This window comes from Pan troglodytes, chromosome 14 (assembly GCF_028858775.2).
Source record: "Pan troglodytes isolate AG18354 chromosome 14, NHGRI_mPanTro3-v2.0_pri, whole genome shotgun sequence".
Lineage (NCBI taxonomy): Eukaryota > Metazoa > Chordata > Mammalia > Primates > Hominidae > Pan > Pan troglodytes.
This window is the reverse complement of record NC_072412.2, coordinates 19,966,886-19,983,043: the sequence shown is the minus strand read 5'-3', so window position 1 is coordinate 19,983,043 and position 16,158 is coordinate 19,966,886. Positions and strand designations below refer to the sequence as shown.

At 39.6% G+C, this 16,158-nt stretch overlaps 1 protein-coding gene across 2 annotated transcripts in view; it reads left to right on the top strand.

The window, feature by feature from the left end:
• EEF1AKMT1 (EEF1A lysine methyltransferase 1) overlaps positions 1–16,158 on the top strand; it is a 45,076-nt gene that overhangs the window by 1,135 nt on the left and 27,783 nt on the right. For both annotated transcript variants that reach the window (XM_509564.8, XM_054664856.2), the window contains exon 2: positions 15,336–15,498. In XM_509564.8, coding sequence (XP_509564.2) covers positions 15,355–15,498 — 144 coding nt within the window. In that variant the 5' untranslated portion in view covers positions 15,336–15,354. The remainder of the gene's footprint in view (positions 1–15,335; positions 15,499–16,158) is intronic.

Sequence of the window (16,158 nt, the reverse complement as noted above, 5' to 3'; positions counted from 1 at the left end):
TCCTGCGGTTTACTGGAGTCTGGGATGGCTCCTGGGTTAATGCTCTTTCCTCTGAATCACACTATCTTAACCCAATTTCACACAAGAATGAATGTTGAAATTACAGTATGGTGGTTTTGCCCTAAGTAAATTTGATAACATGGAAATTGAGTAATTTTATCCAAAAAGAGACTAACCACAGCCCCTGAGAAGCCAGCTAATCCCTGCTTATGCTGCAAGCCAACGTGTCCGCCCCTTTGCTCATGCTGTTCCATCTTTCTGAAGTCTTCACTCTTCATCCTTACCTTTTCCTGAGGCCGAGTTGAAGCTCCACCTGCTCTTTCACTCCTCTCCCCACTCAGGCCCTCCACTCTGATCCCATGGCGTGAAGGTGCTTCTCTATAGAGGGCCTCCACCTTACCGTTGGTGTTCGCCATGTGTCTGCCTAACCTAGAATTTCTCAACTGCAGCTTGTAGGGCGGGATACTTCTTTAATGTGGAGGGCTGTCCTGTGAATTTTAAGTTCAGCAGCCTCTACCCACCTGATGCCAGTAGCACCCTCCTTCCCATTTACGGCAACCAAAAATGTCTCTAGGCATTGCCAGATGTTCCCCTTAGTGACAAAAGGGCTCCTCGTTCTGTGAGAACTGCTGATTTAGAGTCTGAGCCACATAAGGTCCAAGGTCAGCTTAATATAATTTCAATGTAATCCATAGGTACAAGTTTTAAAATCTAAAGAAAAAAATTTTTTTTACTGCCACTTGTGGGGCAGGGCCAGCCATAGACAGTGTGCCCAGAGTGGCCAGAAAAAATTTAAAAATAATAATAATATAACACAGTACTTCCCAGCTCTTTTGGATTTGAAAAATCTCATAAACCCCCTTAGAAATTTTAAAAATAATAAAGATATGATAAAATAGTGATTTAAAAAATAGTTAAAAATAGGTTCATTTAATTTAATTTTTTTTTTTTGAAATGTAGTCTCACTCCTGTCATTCAGGCTGGAGTGCAATGGCGAGATCTCAGCTGACTGCAACCTCCATCTCCTGGGTTCAAGCGATTCTCCTGTCTCAGCCTCCTGAGTAGCTGGCACTATAGGTGCCTGCCACCACGCCTGGGTAATTTTTGTATTTTTAGTAGAGACAGGGTTTCACCATGTTGGCCAGGCTGATCCCGAATTCTTTACCTCAGGTGATCTGCCCGCCTCGATCTCCCAAAGTGCTTGGATTACAGGCGTGAGCCACCACTCCCGGCCATTTCATTTAATCTTTGATATTTATCTTGCTAACAGATTTCAGTTTTCCTCATTAGAAGAAGTGATGCACTTTTGAACTCACTTTAACAATGTAGGAAACTTCTACGATTCCTAAAGTTGCAGCCCCCTATGCTCTCCATGTGTTCCTCCATTAATCTTATTGTCATCTAACATTTATTTCATATGTATTGTTTTAGTCTGTTTTTTCCTCTCTAGAATGTAAGCTCCAAGAGAATAAGGACTTTGAGACTCATCACCAAGAACAGTGCTTTCTACAGGGTAGAAAATGATTATCAAAGGAATGGATTTGGTACTCTTTATACTTTTATTTTGGGATCAAATTCTTATATAGATTGGAACTTAATTGCCTTTTACAGCTATGAAAGTTGACAATTTTATTAAATTGCTCCTTGGAATTCCTTGTTTTGCATTTATAGTCAACTGGTTTCTTTTTGGTTTTCATGTTTTATTTCTAAGTGATTAACAAGTTACAGGCTGTTATTTAAAAGCCCTTCTTCAGTGACGCAGCTGTGGAAAGTACTAATAAAAATGGAATTGGCTGGGCATAATGGCTCATGTTTGTAATCTTAGCACTTTGGGAGAACAAGGTGGGTAGATCACTTGAGGAGTTCAGGACCAGCCTGGGCAACATGATGAGACCCCCGTCTCTACAAAAATTAGCTGGACATGGTAGTGTGCATCTGTAGTCCCAGCTACTCAGGAGGCTGAGCTGGGGTAATTGCTTGAGCTGGGGAATTTGAGGCTGCAGGGAGCCACAATCGCACCACTGCACTCCAGCCTGGGCAACAGAGTGAAACCCTGTCTCAAAAAAAAAATGTATATGTCAAGGATAAAAATATATGCATATGTGTGTATGTATGTGTCTGCATATGTATATGGACACACTCATATACACACACAAACACACTTTTATTTTTCTTTCAGTTCTAGGCAGTATTGTGGTGCAGCCTTTTTTAAGGAACTTGTACTCTTCAATTTTGCCAGGCAATATTGGCTTTTACTAGTTGCCTGATTTTTTTCCTGAATTAAAAGAACTCACAATTCTGAAATACCAAATTGAAACCTTTTAGTTGTTTGCAGATCATTTTGCCATGTTTTCTCAGTTCAGCACGCACACAAGCTAATCTCTGGAATTTTTACTTGGAAATTTTCCGGCCTGTTGGGTCCTGGTATGCTTTCCTGAAAATGTGTTTTTGTGCTTATGCTTATTGCAGTAAACTAGAACTATTCATTTCAAGCATTTGTACCATTCTTTGGTGGGACTTCTATAGACAACCCCGTGTTGACTGAAATTATTTTTAGTTCTAAGTATAAAAACCTTAAAAGTAGATAATCCATCACTTTTCATCTTATAAAACTGAACAATACACCCATTAAACCCTATTCTCCCCTCCCCCCAGCCCCTAGCAACCACAATTCTACTTTCTGCCTCTCTGATTTTGACTACTCTAGATACTTCCTATAAATGGAGTTATGCAGTATTTTTTTAAATGACTGGCTTATTTCACGTAGCATAATGTCCTGAAGGTTTATCCACATTGTAGCATATATCAGAATTTCCTTCTTTTCCAAGGGAATCATATTCCATTGTATGTATATATTTCATTTTCCTATATTCATGCTTGCTGATTCTCTTCTGCCTGCTCAAAACTGCTTTTAATTCCTCTAGTTAGTTTTTCATTTCATTATTGTACTTTTCAGCTCCAGAATTTCTACTTAGTCTCCTTTTATGTTTTCTGTCTCTTTATTTATATTTCCATTTTGTTCATATGTCATTTTCTTCACTTTCTCTACACCTTTCTTTAGTTATCTGAGAATCTTTAAGATAGTTATTTTAAAGTCTTTGTCTATGAGGCCCACCATCTAGTCTTTCTCAGGGATGGTTTCTCTTTATTTTTTTTTTCCTTTGAATGGGCTGTACTTTCCTGTTTCTTTGTGTGCCTTGTAATTTTTATGTTGAAAAATAAGGCATTTGAGTAATAATGTGATAACTCTGGAAGCCATATTGTTCTCCCTTCACCAGATTTTGCTGGGTTTTTATTATGTTTTTTGGGTTTTGTAGGCTGTCTTTTGCTGGGGATCAGCACGAGTTGTAAACTTAAGATCTTCTCAGGTATTTTTTGAGCCCATGCCTTTCCCTGGGCATGTGTAATGGCTTTCTAAATTCCCCTGTATATGCAGTTGTGTTTGAATGTCTCAGTCCTTAGATATCTGGCTTCCTGAAGGGATAAAAGAAAAGTAGAAACATGGGGGAAAGGTGCTGGCCCTTTAAATCTGCTGGAGGTCACTTTAGCCAGAGGGAGAGGGGCTTGCAACAATGGCTGCCACCTGCATCTTTGGCTTTCTTATCAGAAGCAGCAAAGGGAGTCAGAACAGATTATTCCAATGTTTGAAAGACAGGTGGTTCCTGTAAGTTTTATGCAAGGTGTTTCCTGAATGTGTGCATAGCCAAGCTGCTCCTGGAACTATTCTGTGTTTTCTTAGATTTTGTGTTTGCCTATTTGACATATATTAATTACAGGGACAAACTAAAGGCTAAAGTTGTTTACATCATCCTTTTAAGCCCTCTCTCGTGGGTGCACAAAACCCATGTCACAGACTTCCCAGTGACAACCATAGAATGTCTATTTTTGCTTTATGCCCAACAGGGGACATCCCCACCTAGATCCATCCCACTGACTTAGCAATAAAGGCATAGTCTCAGGTCCTCTCTCTGCTTTGTGGTCTCTGCTTGTGATAGAGTTTCATGTGGCCCCCTGTGGCATGCCATGACCCTCATTTCTGGGGAGAATTGTAACATTAAACTTTCTTTTCAATGGCATTGATCTCTCCATGTCCTCTCTGTCACCTTTATAAATTAAGATTTAAAACAAGAATGCATGCATAGCTGCTTGTCAGGGGGCTGGAGGGTGAGAATGGGTAGCTGCTGCTGATCAGAGAGCTGAAATTCGCTGAAATTAAACACTATTTACCATCTAAGCCTTCCAGTAGACCCTTCAAAAGATTGAGGTGTCCAATCTTTTGGCTTCCCTGGGCCACATTGGAAGAAGAATTGTCTTGGGCCACACATAAAATACCCTAACAATAGCTGAGAATCTGGGTAGGCCAAGATGGCTAGAGTGGAAGGCTGAGTACCAGAGAGAATAGAGAAAGAACTCCAGGTATCTGCAGAGGGACCTCCTTGAGAAACTACTGGAAGATAGGGAAATAAACATCTGAAAAGATTTGAAGGAACAATACCTGACTCATTCAAGACCAAGAATAGTGTCTCTCTACCAGCTGGACTGGAAAACCTCATAATTTATGGGGCATTGGATAGAGTACTTCAAAGGGTTTTGCCTCCATAGTGGGGTGTAATCAGTCTAGACTAAGTGCTGCTCTGCTCTTATCTAACAGTCTTAAAAATGAGACCTGGAAAGATCAAATTGTTTCCAAGTAACTAACCTGTGTTTCAGGAATACTTACATAGGAATACAGAAATATACAGCATACAAGTTAAAATCCACAATGTCTGGCATTCAATAAAAAAACTATCAGACATGTGAAAAAGCAAGAAAATACAATCCATAATGGGAAAATCAGTCCACTGAAACTGACCCAGAATAGATATATGTTAGAAGTAGTGGACAAGGATGCTAAAATTAATTTATATCCTGTACTTTCAAAAAGCTAGAGGAAAATTGAACATGTGAACTGGAAATATGCAAATAAAGACTCATGTAACTTTTGGAGATAGGTCTGAGATGAAATGTCTGTGGTGAAAATCACACTGTATGGGATTAATAGATTAGACATAGAAGAATAGAAGATTAGTAAACTTGAACACTAGAAATAGAAGCTATCACAAATGAAATACAAAGAGAAAGAAGTTTAAAATGAAGAAAGCATCAGAGAGTTGTGGTACAATATGAAGCTACTAAATATATGTATAACTGGAGTCCCTGAAAGGGAAGGGCAGCAGAAGATTACTTGGGAAATAATGGTCAGAGTTTTTCCAAATTTAAGAAGCTCAATAAACCCAAAATACAAGAAACGTGTAAAAAACCACACCAAGGCACATCACAATCAAATACCCAAAACCAGTAATAAAGAGAAAAACCTTAAAAACCATTAGAAAAGAAAGACATGAAGAAAAATAAGAATTACAGCAGATTTTATGTGTGGAAACAATGCAGTGAACAGACAGTGGAGGACTATCTTTAAAATACCAAAAGAAAACTTGTCAACCTCAAATTCTATACCCACAGTTAAACAGACATTATCAGAAACAAAAGCTGAGAGAATGCATCACCAGCAGAATTATACTACAAGGAATGTTCAACGAAGTCATTCAAGCAGAAGGAAAATGACACCAGTTGGAAATATCTTTTTTTTTTTTTTTTTTTTTTTTTTGAGACAGAGTCTCGCTTTGTCGCCCAGGCAGGAGTGCAGTGGCAAGATCTAGGCTCGCTGCAAGCTCCGCCTCCCGGGTTCATGCCGTTCTCCTGCCTCAGCCTCCCAAGTAGCTGGGACTACAGGTGCTTGCCACAATGCCCGGCTAATTTTTTGTATTTTTAGTGGAGACGGGGTTTCACCGTGTTAGCCAGGATGGTCTCGATCTCCTGACCTCGTGATCCGCCCACCTCAGCCTCCCAAAGTGCTGGGATTACAGGTGTGAGTCACCGCGCCTGGCCCACCATCTGGAAATATCTATACAACAGAATGAGGAGTTAAATATATGTATGAGTTTTTAATTTAACAATGTAGTGTGGCATTTATAACAAATGTAAAAGTAAAATGTATGACAACAATAACACAAAGGTTTGGAGAAGAGAAATGGATTTATGTATACTATTCTAAGTTTCTGTTTTTTTCTTTTTCTTTTTTTGTTTTTTTTGAGATGGAGTCTTGCTCTGTCGCCCAGGCTGGAGTGCAGTGGTGTGATCTTGGCTCGCTGCAACCTCTGCCTCATAGGTTCAAGCAATTCTCTTGTCTCAGCCTCCTGAGTAGCTGGGACTACAGGCGCCTGCCATCACACCTGGCTAATTTTTGTATTTTTAGTTGAGACAGGATTTCACCATATTGGTCAGGCTAGTCTCAAACTCCTGACTTCAGGTGATCCACCTGCCTTGGCCTCCCAAAGTGCTGGGATTACAGACGTGAGCCACCGCACCCAGCCATGTACCATAATTCTTAAGCAACCTCTTAAATAACAGAGTCACAGCTAGTAAGCTAGCAATGGAGAAAGAAATAGATTCATAAAATGTTTTCACTGCTATGTAGTGAATATATTTATACTGTAGGAATATACAACATTATATACTGTCTAATGGTTGGACATTTCAGTTGAGTTTAATTTTTTCTATTACATATTTCTTTTTTTCTTTTTCTTTTCTTTCTTTTTTTTTTTTTTTTTTGAGATGGAGTCTTACTGTGTCACCCAGGCTGGAGTGCAGTGTTGTGATCTCTGCTCACTGCAACCTCCACCTCCCAGGTTCAAGTGATTCTCCTGCCTCAGCCTCCTAAATAGCTGAGATTACAGGCAGTGCCAACATGCCCAGCTAATGTTTTTGTATTTTTAGTAGAGATGGGGTTTCACCACATTGGCCAGGCTGGTCTTGAACTCCTAACCTCATGATCTGCCCACCTTGGCCTCCCAAAGTGCTGGGATTACAGGTTTGAGCCACCACGCCCAGCCTCTATTGCATATTTCTATTTTGAGCATCTTTTCATATATTTATATGCCTACTTGATGTTAGACTTCTTAATTGCGGTCAATCTGGTAGGTGTATAGTGGTATCTCATTATGATTATAATTTGCATTCCCTCATGACAAGGTTGAACACCTTGTCATATGATGTTTGATTATCTGTATGTCATCTTTTATAAAGTGCCTGTTGAAATGTTTTTCCTGTTTTGTCTTTTGGTATAAAAGAATTCTAAAAAAAAAAATTCAAGAAACATATATGAAAGCTAGAAAAGGAAACAAGAATTAAAACCAAGAGAAGAGGCCAGACGCAGTGGCTCATGCCTGTAATCCCAGCACTTTGGGAGCCCAAGGCAGGTGGATCACGAGGTCAGGAGTTCGAGACCAGCCTGGCCAACATGGTGAATCCCGTCTCTACTAAAAGATACAAAAAATAGCCAGGTGTGGTGGCGGGCGCTTGTAATCGCAGCCACTGGGGAGGCTGAGGCAGGGGAATCGTGTGAAACTAGAAGGCGGAGGTTGCAGTGAGCTGAGATTGCACCACTGCACTCCAGCCTGGGCGAAAGAGTGAAACTCTATCTCAAAAAAAAAAAAAAAAAAAAAACCCAAGGGAAGAAACAGAAAGCAAATAATGAAATAGGCTTAAGCACAATATATCAATAATAACATTAAGTGTAAAAGGTCCAGATGCACCAATAAAGGAGCTTATCAGTAAGGATTTAGTTTTTATTTTTATTTTATTTTATTTTCGAGTTGGAGTCTTGCACTGTTGCCTGGGCTGGAGTGCAATGGCATGATCTCGCTCACTGTAACCTCTGCCTCCCGGGTTCAAGCGATTTTCCTGCCTCAGCCTCCCGAGTAGCTGGGATTACAGGTGCCCTCCACCATGCCTGGCTAGTTTTTTGTATTTTTAGTAGAGATGGGGTTTCATTATGTTGACCAGGCTGGTCTCGAACTCCTGACCTCGTGATCCACCCGCCTCAGCCTCCCAAAGTGCTGGGATAACAGGCGTGAGCCACTGTGCCTGGCCAGAATTTTTTTTTTAGACGAAAACTATATGCTGCCCACAAGAAACTCACTTCAAAATTAGCAGGGTGTGTGTGTGTGTGTGTGTGTGTTGAAAGTGAAAGGAAGGGGAAAATATATGCCATAGAACCCTTTTTTTAAAAGCATGAGCACTTTTATTGATAGCAGGTAAAGTAGACTTATAAGAGTAAAGAAGTCACTAGGAACAACAACAACAACAGAATTACATAATGATAAAAAGAGTGAATTCATCAAGAACAAACAACAATTCTAAGTATGTATGCACCAAATGAGAACAATTTAAATTACATGAAGCATGAAATAAAAACTGATAGAACTGAAAGGAAATAGACAAATCCACAATTACAGCTGGGTACTTCAATTCCCTCTCAGCAATTGATAGAACTACTAGATGGGAAACCAGCAAGGATACAGGGGACTTAATAACACCATTAACCAAAAGGATCTATTCACATTTATATAACCTTCATCCAACAACATCAAAATACACATTGTTTTCAAGTATTCATGGAATATTTCACCAACATAGACCATATCCATAGCTATTACACAAACTTCAGCATTTTTAAAAAGTGTTGAAATTATACATGCTAAGAAACCTAATAGGAAAATCTCCAAACACTTGGAAATTAAACAGTGTACTTCTAAATATATGGGCCAGAGAGAAATTTAAAAGTACACTGAACTGAATGAAAATGGGTGAAAAAGGACAAAAATTTGCTGGGATGTTGCTAAAAGGGAATTTAAAGCACTAAACACTTAAATTAGAAGAAAGGTCTCAAAACAGTGTTCTAAACTCCCAGAACAAAAAGGTAGTTTAAAACAAATGCAAAGCAAGTAGAAGGAAGGAAATGAAAGGCAGAAATCAATGAAATTGAAAATAAAGTCAATGATGCAAAAACTTATTTTTTAAAAGAGATCAATAAAATTGATGAACCTTTAGTAAGAAAAAAGAGAAAACAAATTACTGACATTAGGAATGAAATGGGGATATCAGTACAGATCCTAAAGACATTAGAAATAATTGGGGACTGCTATAAACATCTCTATACAGATACATTTTAACAACTTAGATGAAGCGGACCAATTCGTTGAAACTACAAACTACCAGAACTCACCCCATATGAAATTGATAATGTGAATAGCCGTTTAAGTATTAAATTGAATTTGCAGTTAAAGGCCTCTCATACAAGAAATTTTCAGGCCAGGCATGGTGGCTCATGCCTGTAATCTCAGCAGTTTGGGAGGCCTAGGCGGGCAGATCACCAGAGGTCAGGAGTTTGAGACTGGCCTGGCCAACATGGTGAAACTCCATCTCTACTAAAAATGCAAAAATTAGCCAGGTTTGGTGGTAGGCACCTGTAATCCCAGCTATTTGGGAGGCTGAGGCTGGAAAATCGCTTGAACCCAGGAGGCGGAGGTTGCCGTGAGCTGAGATCGAGCCATTGCACTCCAGCCTGGGCGACAATAGCAAAATTCTGTTTCAAAAAACAAAAAAAAAAAAAAAGAAAAATTTCGGGCCTTAAATGCTAGGGATGCTATAACAAAATACCGTAGACTGGGTGGCTAAAAGTAATGGCAGAAACAGCAATTACCTTTGCACCAACCTAGCATCTCCAGATATAATTACAATGAGGGTTAAGGCTTTAACATATAAATGGGGTGCAGGGTGGGAGGGGGGTGGTGTGTCAATTGAATCCATAGCACATGATTTCACTGAAAAAATTTACCAAATGTTTATTGCGTTAGCACTGATTGTACACAGTCTTTTCCAGAAAATAGAAGAGGAGACATTTCTAGTTTATTTGATGAGACCAATATTACCTTGTTACCAAAACCAAAGACAATACAAAGACCGAAAACAATAGACCAATATACCTCATGAAGATAGGTGACGAAATCCTCAGCAAAATATTAGTAAATATGATTTAGCAATACATAAGAAGAATCAGTTAAGTGGAACCTATTCCAGGAATGTGAGACTGGCTTAATAGATAATCAGTTTAATTTATATCATGAGGTTAAAGAAAAATCACATGATCGTATAAGTTGATATCAAAAAGTTATTTGAAAATTCAACACCCATTCATGATGAAACTTGGCAAACTACTAATAAAGGGAACGTCCTCATCTTAACATAGAACATCTACACCCTGGGTGTAGTGACTCACACCTGTAATCCCAGCACTTTCAGAGGCTGAGGCAGGAGGAACACTTGAGCTCAGGAGTTTGAGACCAGCCTGGGCACCAGAGTGGGACCCCATCTCTACAAAAAATAAAAATGTTAGCCGGGCATGGTGGCACATGCCTGTAGTCCCAGCTGCTTGGGAGGTTGAGGTGGAAAGATCACTTGAGCCCAGAAGGTTGTGGCTGCATCATATTTAATGGTGAAAGATTGAATGCTTTCCCACTTAAAATCTGAGACAAGTGTAGGATATCTGCTCTTATCACTCCTATTCAGCTCACTAGAAGTCCTGGCCGGGCACGATGGTTCACGCCTGTAATCCCAGCACTTTGGGAGGCCGAGGTGGGCAGATCACTTGAGGTTAGGAGTTCGAGACTAGCCTGGCCAACATGTGAAACCCCATGTCTACTAAAAATGCAAAAAAATTTAGCTGGGCGTGGTGGCAGATGCCTGTAATCCCAGCTACTGGGGATGCTGCTGAAGCAGGGAGAATCGCTTGAACCCAGGAGGTGGAGGTTGCAGTGAGCCAAGAATGCACCACTGCACTCCAGCCTGGGCAACAGAGCAAGACTCTGTCTCAAATTAAAAAAAAAAAAAATAAGACTGATGAAATAAATCAAAGATGAACTAAATAAATGGAGAGATGTGCCATGTTTTATGGATTGGAAGACCCCAAAAAATAAAGGTTCTCATTCTGTTACCCAGGCTGAAATACAGTGGTATGATCTTGGCTCACTGCATCCTATGCCTCCAGACTCAAGTGATCCTCCCACCACAGCCTCCCATGTAGCTGGGTCTACAGGCACATGCCATCACACTCAGCTAATTTTTAAAAACATTTTTGTAGAGACAAGGTCTCACTGTATTGCCCAGGCTGCTCCTAGGCTCAAGTGATCCTCCTGTCTCAGCCTCCCACATTCCACCTGAATTATACACTTTAAATAGATGAATTGTATGGTATATGAATTAGATCTCAATACAAATGTTTTAAAATTTGCACATTTCACTTCAATAGGCATTTCAAAAACAACTACATGACTGCAAAGAGAATCCTGACTTCTCTGGCCACAGTAAACCTCATAGTACAGGGATTCAGTTCTTCATTTGATGAAACCCTCTTATAATGTATCATCATGAAATAAATTTTTTGATGTCCTCAAAATAAACACACTCTAACCATAAAATCCAACATCATACTCTTGAGCATTTATCCAGAGAAATGAAAATGAAAATTCCTATACATTTTACAGGAATGTTCACAACAGCTCTATTTGTAATACCTTAAAATTGGAAACAACCCAAATGTTTTAGTGGGTGAATGGTTAAGTGTGGCCATACTATGGATTACTACTCAGCAATAAAAAGGAATAAACTATTGATACACAGAACAACCTGGGTAAATTTTAAACCATGCTGAGTGAAAAATGACAATCTCAAGTTATATAATGTATGATTCCATTTATCTAAAGTGACAAAATTATTGAAACGGAGAACAAATGCTTTCCAGGGGTTAAGAATGGAGATTGAGGTGGGAGAGGATGGGAATGACTTTAAAAAGGTAATACAACTCATCTCTTTGGTGCTGGAATATTCTGTCTCTTATCCATGGAAGTGTTTTCATGAATCTACACGTGATAGCATTATATAAAACTATACACATGTGCATACGCCTGCAAATAAATGTGTGTAAAACTGGTGAACTGAACGAGCTCTGTGGCTTGTACTGTTCATTTCCTGGTTTGACAATGCACTGTAGTTAAATAAGTTACTACCATTGTGGAAAAATAGGTGGAAGGATACATGGGATGGACCTTCATTATTTTTGCAAATTCCTGTGAATCTGTGATTATTTCAGAGTAGAAAGCTTAGGAATGAGAATTGGTGTAGAAAAATAGAAATATTTATGTCCAAATTATCAGATTCCTTTCCAAAAGATTATGCCAATTTAAATTGTTATCTAAATTAGAGAGTATACCAATATCACTACCTTCTCATCAGCTTTAAGTATGTCCATTATTTTGATGTTTTATCTGTGTATTCTTTTTAATTTTTTAGAATATGTATATTTTTTAATTTTAAAACATTTTATTTTTAATTTTAGATTCAGGGCATACATGTGCAGGGTATATTGGGAGATACTGGAGTTTGGGTTTCTAGTGAACCCATCACCCAATATTGAACATAATATCTGATAGGGTAGTTTTTTTCAATCCTTCCCCTACTCTTTCCGGCTCCTCTCTTGGAGTCCCTAGTATCTATTATTTCTGTCTTTATGTCCACCTGTACCCATTGTTTAGCTCCCGTCTACAAGTGAGAGCATGTGGTATTTGGTTTTCTGTTTCTCTTTTAATTCACGTAGGATAATAGGCCTCTAGCTGCATCCATGTTGCTGCAAAGGACATGATTTCACTCTTTTTTATGGCTGTGTACTATTCCATGGTGTATATGTAGCACATTTTCTTTATCCAGCCCATCTTTGATAGGACACTTAGGTTGATTCCATGGCTTTACTATTGTGAATAGTCCTGCAATAAACAGCCTAGTACAGGGGTCTTTTTGTTTTACATAGGATTAGCTAACTTACATTCATACCAGCAGTGTATAAGCATTCCCTTTTCTCATATCCTTGCCCACATCTGTTATTTTTTGACTTCTTTTTTTTTTTGAGACAGAGTCTCGCTCTGTTCCCCAGGCTGGGGTGCAGTGGCGCGATTTCGGCTCACTGCAAGCTCCGCCTCCCGGGTTCGCACCATTCTCCTGCCTCAGCCTCCCGAGTAGCTGGGACTACAGGTGCCCGCCACCACGCCTGGCTAATTTTTTTGTATATTTAGTAGAGACAGGGTTTGACTGTGTTAGCTAGGATGGTTTCAATCTCCTGACCTCGTGATCCACTGGCCTTGGCCTCCCAAAGTGCTGGGATTACAGGCATGAGCCACTGTGCCCATCCTATTTTTTGACTTTTTAATAATAGCCATTCCGACTGGTGTGAGATGGCATCTCATTGTGATTTTAATTTGCACTTCTCTGATAATTAGTGATGCTGAGCATTTTTTCATGTTTCTTGGCCACTTGTATGCCTCCTATTAATCATGTACTTTGCCCACTTTTTAATGCAATTCCTTTTTTTTCTTGTTGATTTAATTCAGTTTCTTTTTTTGTTTGTTTTGTTTCGTTTTTTGTTTGTTTTTTGTTTTTGAGACGGAGTCTTGCTCTGTCACCCAGGCTGGAGTGCAGTAGCGCCATCTCGGCTTACTGCAAGCTCCGCCTCCCAGGTTCACGCCATTCTCCTGCCTCAGCCTCCCAGGTAGCTGGGACTACAGATGCCCGCCACCACGCCTGGCGAATTTTTTGTATTTTTTAGTAGAGACGGGGTTTCACTGTGTTAGCCAGGATGGTCTCGATCTCCTGACCTCATGATCCACCCACCTCCGTCTCCCAAAGTGCTGCGATTACAGGCGTGAGCCACTGCGCCTGGCCGATTTAATTAAGTTTCTTATAGATTCTGCATATTAGTCCTTTGTTGGATGCATAGTTTGCAAATATTTTTTCTGATTCTGTAGGTTGTCTGTTTACTTTGTTGATTGTTGCTTTTGCTGTGCAGAGCTTTACCATTGGTCAATTTTTGATTTTGTTGCAATTACTTTTGAGGTCTGTCATAAATTCTTTGCCTAGGCCAATGTCCAAAAGAGTTTTTTCTTAAGTTTTCTCCTTGAGTTTTTATAGTTTCAGGTGTGACATTTCAGTCTTTAATACATCTTGAGTTAATGTTTCTATCTGGTGAGAGGTAGATGTCCAGTTTTACTCTTCTGCAAATGGCTAGCTAGTTTTCCCAGCACCATTTATTGAATAGAATATCCTTTCCCCATTGTTTATTTTTGTTGACTTGGTCGAAGACCAGTTGATTGTACGTGTGTAGCTTTATTTCTGGGTTCTCTATTGTATTCCATTGATTAGGTATCTGTTTTTTTATCTGTACCATGCTGTTTTGGTTATTATAGCCTTGTAGTATAGTTTGAAGTCAGGTAGTGGGATGCTTCTAGCTTTGTTCTTTTTGCTTAGGATTGCTTTGGCTATTCATTCTCTTTTTTGGTTCCATATGAATTTTAGAATTTTTTTTAATTCTGTGAAAAATGATGTTTGTAATTTGTTAGGAATTGTATTGAATCTGTAGATTGCTTTGGGCAGTATGATCTACTCTTATGTCGACCATCTGTTTTTCATACTGAGGATATATAAGCTAGCCAAAATACTGATACTTGATTTATATGCCATAATTTGTTTATTGTATGTATATAAATAAAATTATTCAGAAGAAAGTGGCTTTATATATTTTAAGGAGACATAAGACATCAATCAGTACATGTAAGGCATATATTGGTTTGGTCCAGAAAGGCAGGACAACTGGAAGTGGAGGGCTTCCTGGTCATAGGTAGATTCAAAAATTGTTTTGATTGGCAGTTGGTTGAAAGAGTTAAGTTATTATCTTGGAATCAATGGAAAGGAGTGTCTGGATTAAGATAAGGGGTTCTGGAGACCAAGGTTCTTATTATTATGTAGATGAAGCCTGCAGGCAGCAGGCTTCAGAGAGAATAGATGCTCAAATGCCTCTATCAGACCGAAAAAGGTGCCAGACTCTTAATTAATTTCTCCTGGGTCAGGAGAAGACCTGGAAAGGGAAGGGGATTATCTGCAGTTTGTAGATTTTCTCCACAGGAGACAGCTTTGCAGGGCCATTTCAAAATATGTCAAAAAATATATTTGGGGATAAAATACTTCAACTTCTTTCGGGGCCTGTTACCTGTTGTGTGTACTATACTAGAGTCAGATTGGAATTTGATATCTTATTGCTACAAAGAGTCTGTTTTGTCACTCTTAAGATCTCTGTTTTAATGTTTATACTGGTCAGTTGTGTCTGAATTACAAAGGAAGGAGAGTATAATGAGACATGTCCTTCCCATCGTGGCCTGGTTTTTCAGGTTTACTTGGCCACAGAAGAGGGATTTATTCAGTTGGCTGGGGGGCTTAGAATTTTATTTTTGGTTTACTTGTATAAAACTCACTTCAGTTTGGATCCTTGCTGTTAAATAAAAATTTTTAAAAATTATTACTGGCTGGGAAGGGGAAACAAAATCTGCACAGAACATTTATTTCTTGATCTGCAGGTTATAAACAACTTGTGAAATGAGTGATTTGGAAGATGATGAGACACCCCAGCTTTCTGCCCATGCCTTAGCAGCTCTCCAGGAATTTTATGCTGAGCAAAAGCAACAAATTGAGCCAGGCGAGGATGATAAATATAGCATTGGAATAATAGAAGAGAATTGGGTAAGTAAATGCATTTCACAGCCATCGGGAAGTATTGATGTGGAACCTACTCTGTGCATTAGTCCAGTGTTTGTCTGTCTCACCTAAAACCGGAATCTCTGTCACCTGTCATTTGGGATCTGAACTTCTCTATGGGGAGCTAAGACAGAAAGCAGTCAGTGAACATTTTAGAACAGTGTAACAGCTTTTCTTGAACAGCTGTTCTTGATTCTGACTATCAGGCTGGTTGGTGATCAGAAGATGGGGTTTTTCAGATAAGGAGATAATGATGCAGGATTTCTCCTCTTGGTCACTTTGCAAGCCGGGGACCCTCAGCTGGCAACACCCCTCCTGGGCCTTGCTCGGCCACGCTGGTGTGCCCCAGCTTGGCTGTGTTATAGCTCGTACCCACGTTCGGCGGTTCCCAAGTTCTTCTACTGCGTCCAAGAAGAATGAGGATATGAGGGACATTGGAGGGTGAAGAGGGTGGGGAAGAATGTTAATGAGTGATGAAAACTGCTTTCAGCAGAGACGGGATGCAGGTTTAGGGGATGGTTACCCCATGTGGTTGGGTCTGGGGCCCTTTATGGACTCAGAATGGGGAGTGTGTGCTGTTGGTTTGTGAGTATGCAAAAAAGGTAAAGGTGAAGGCACCACTCAAAGGTGGGCACAACAGTGTAG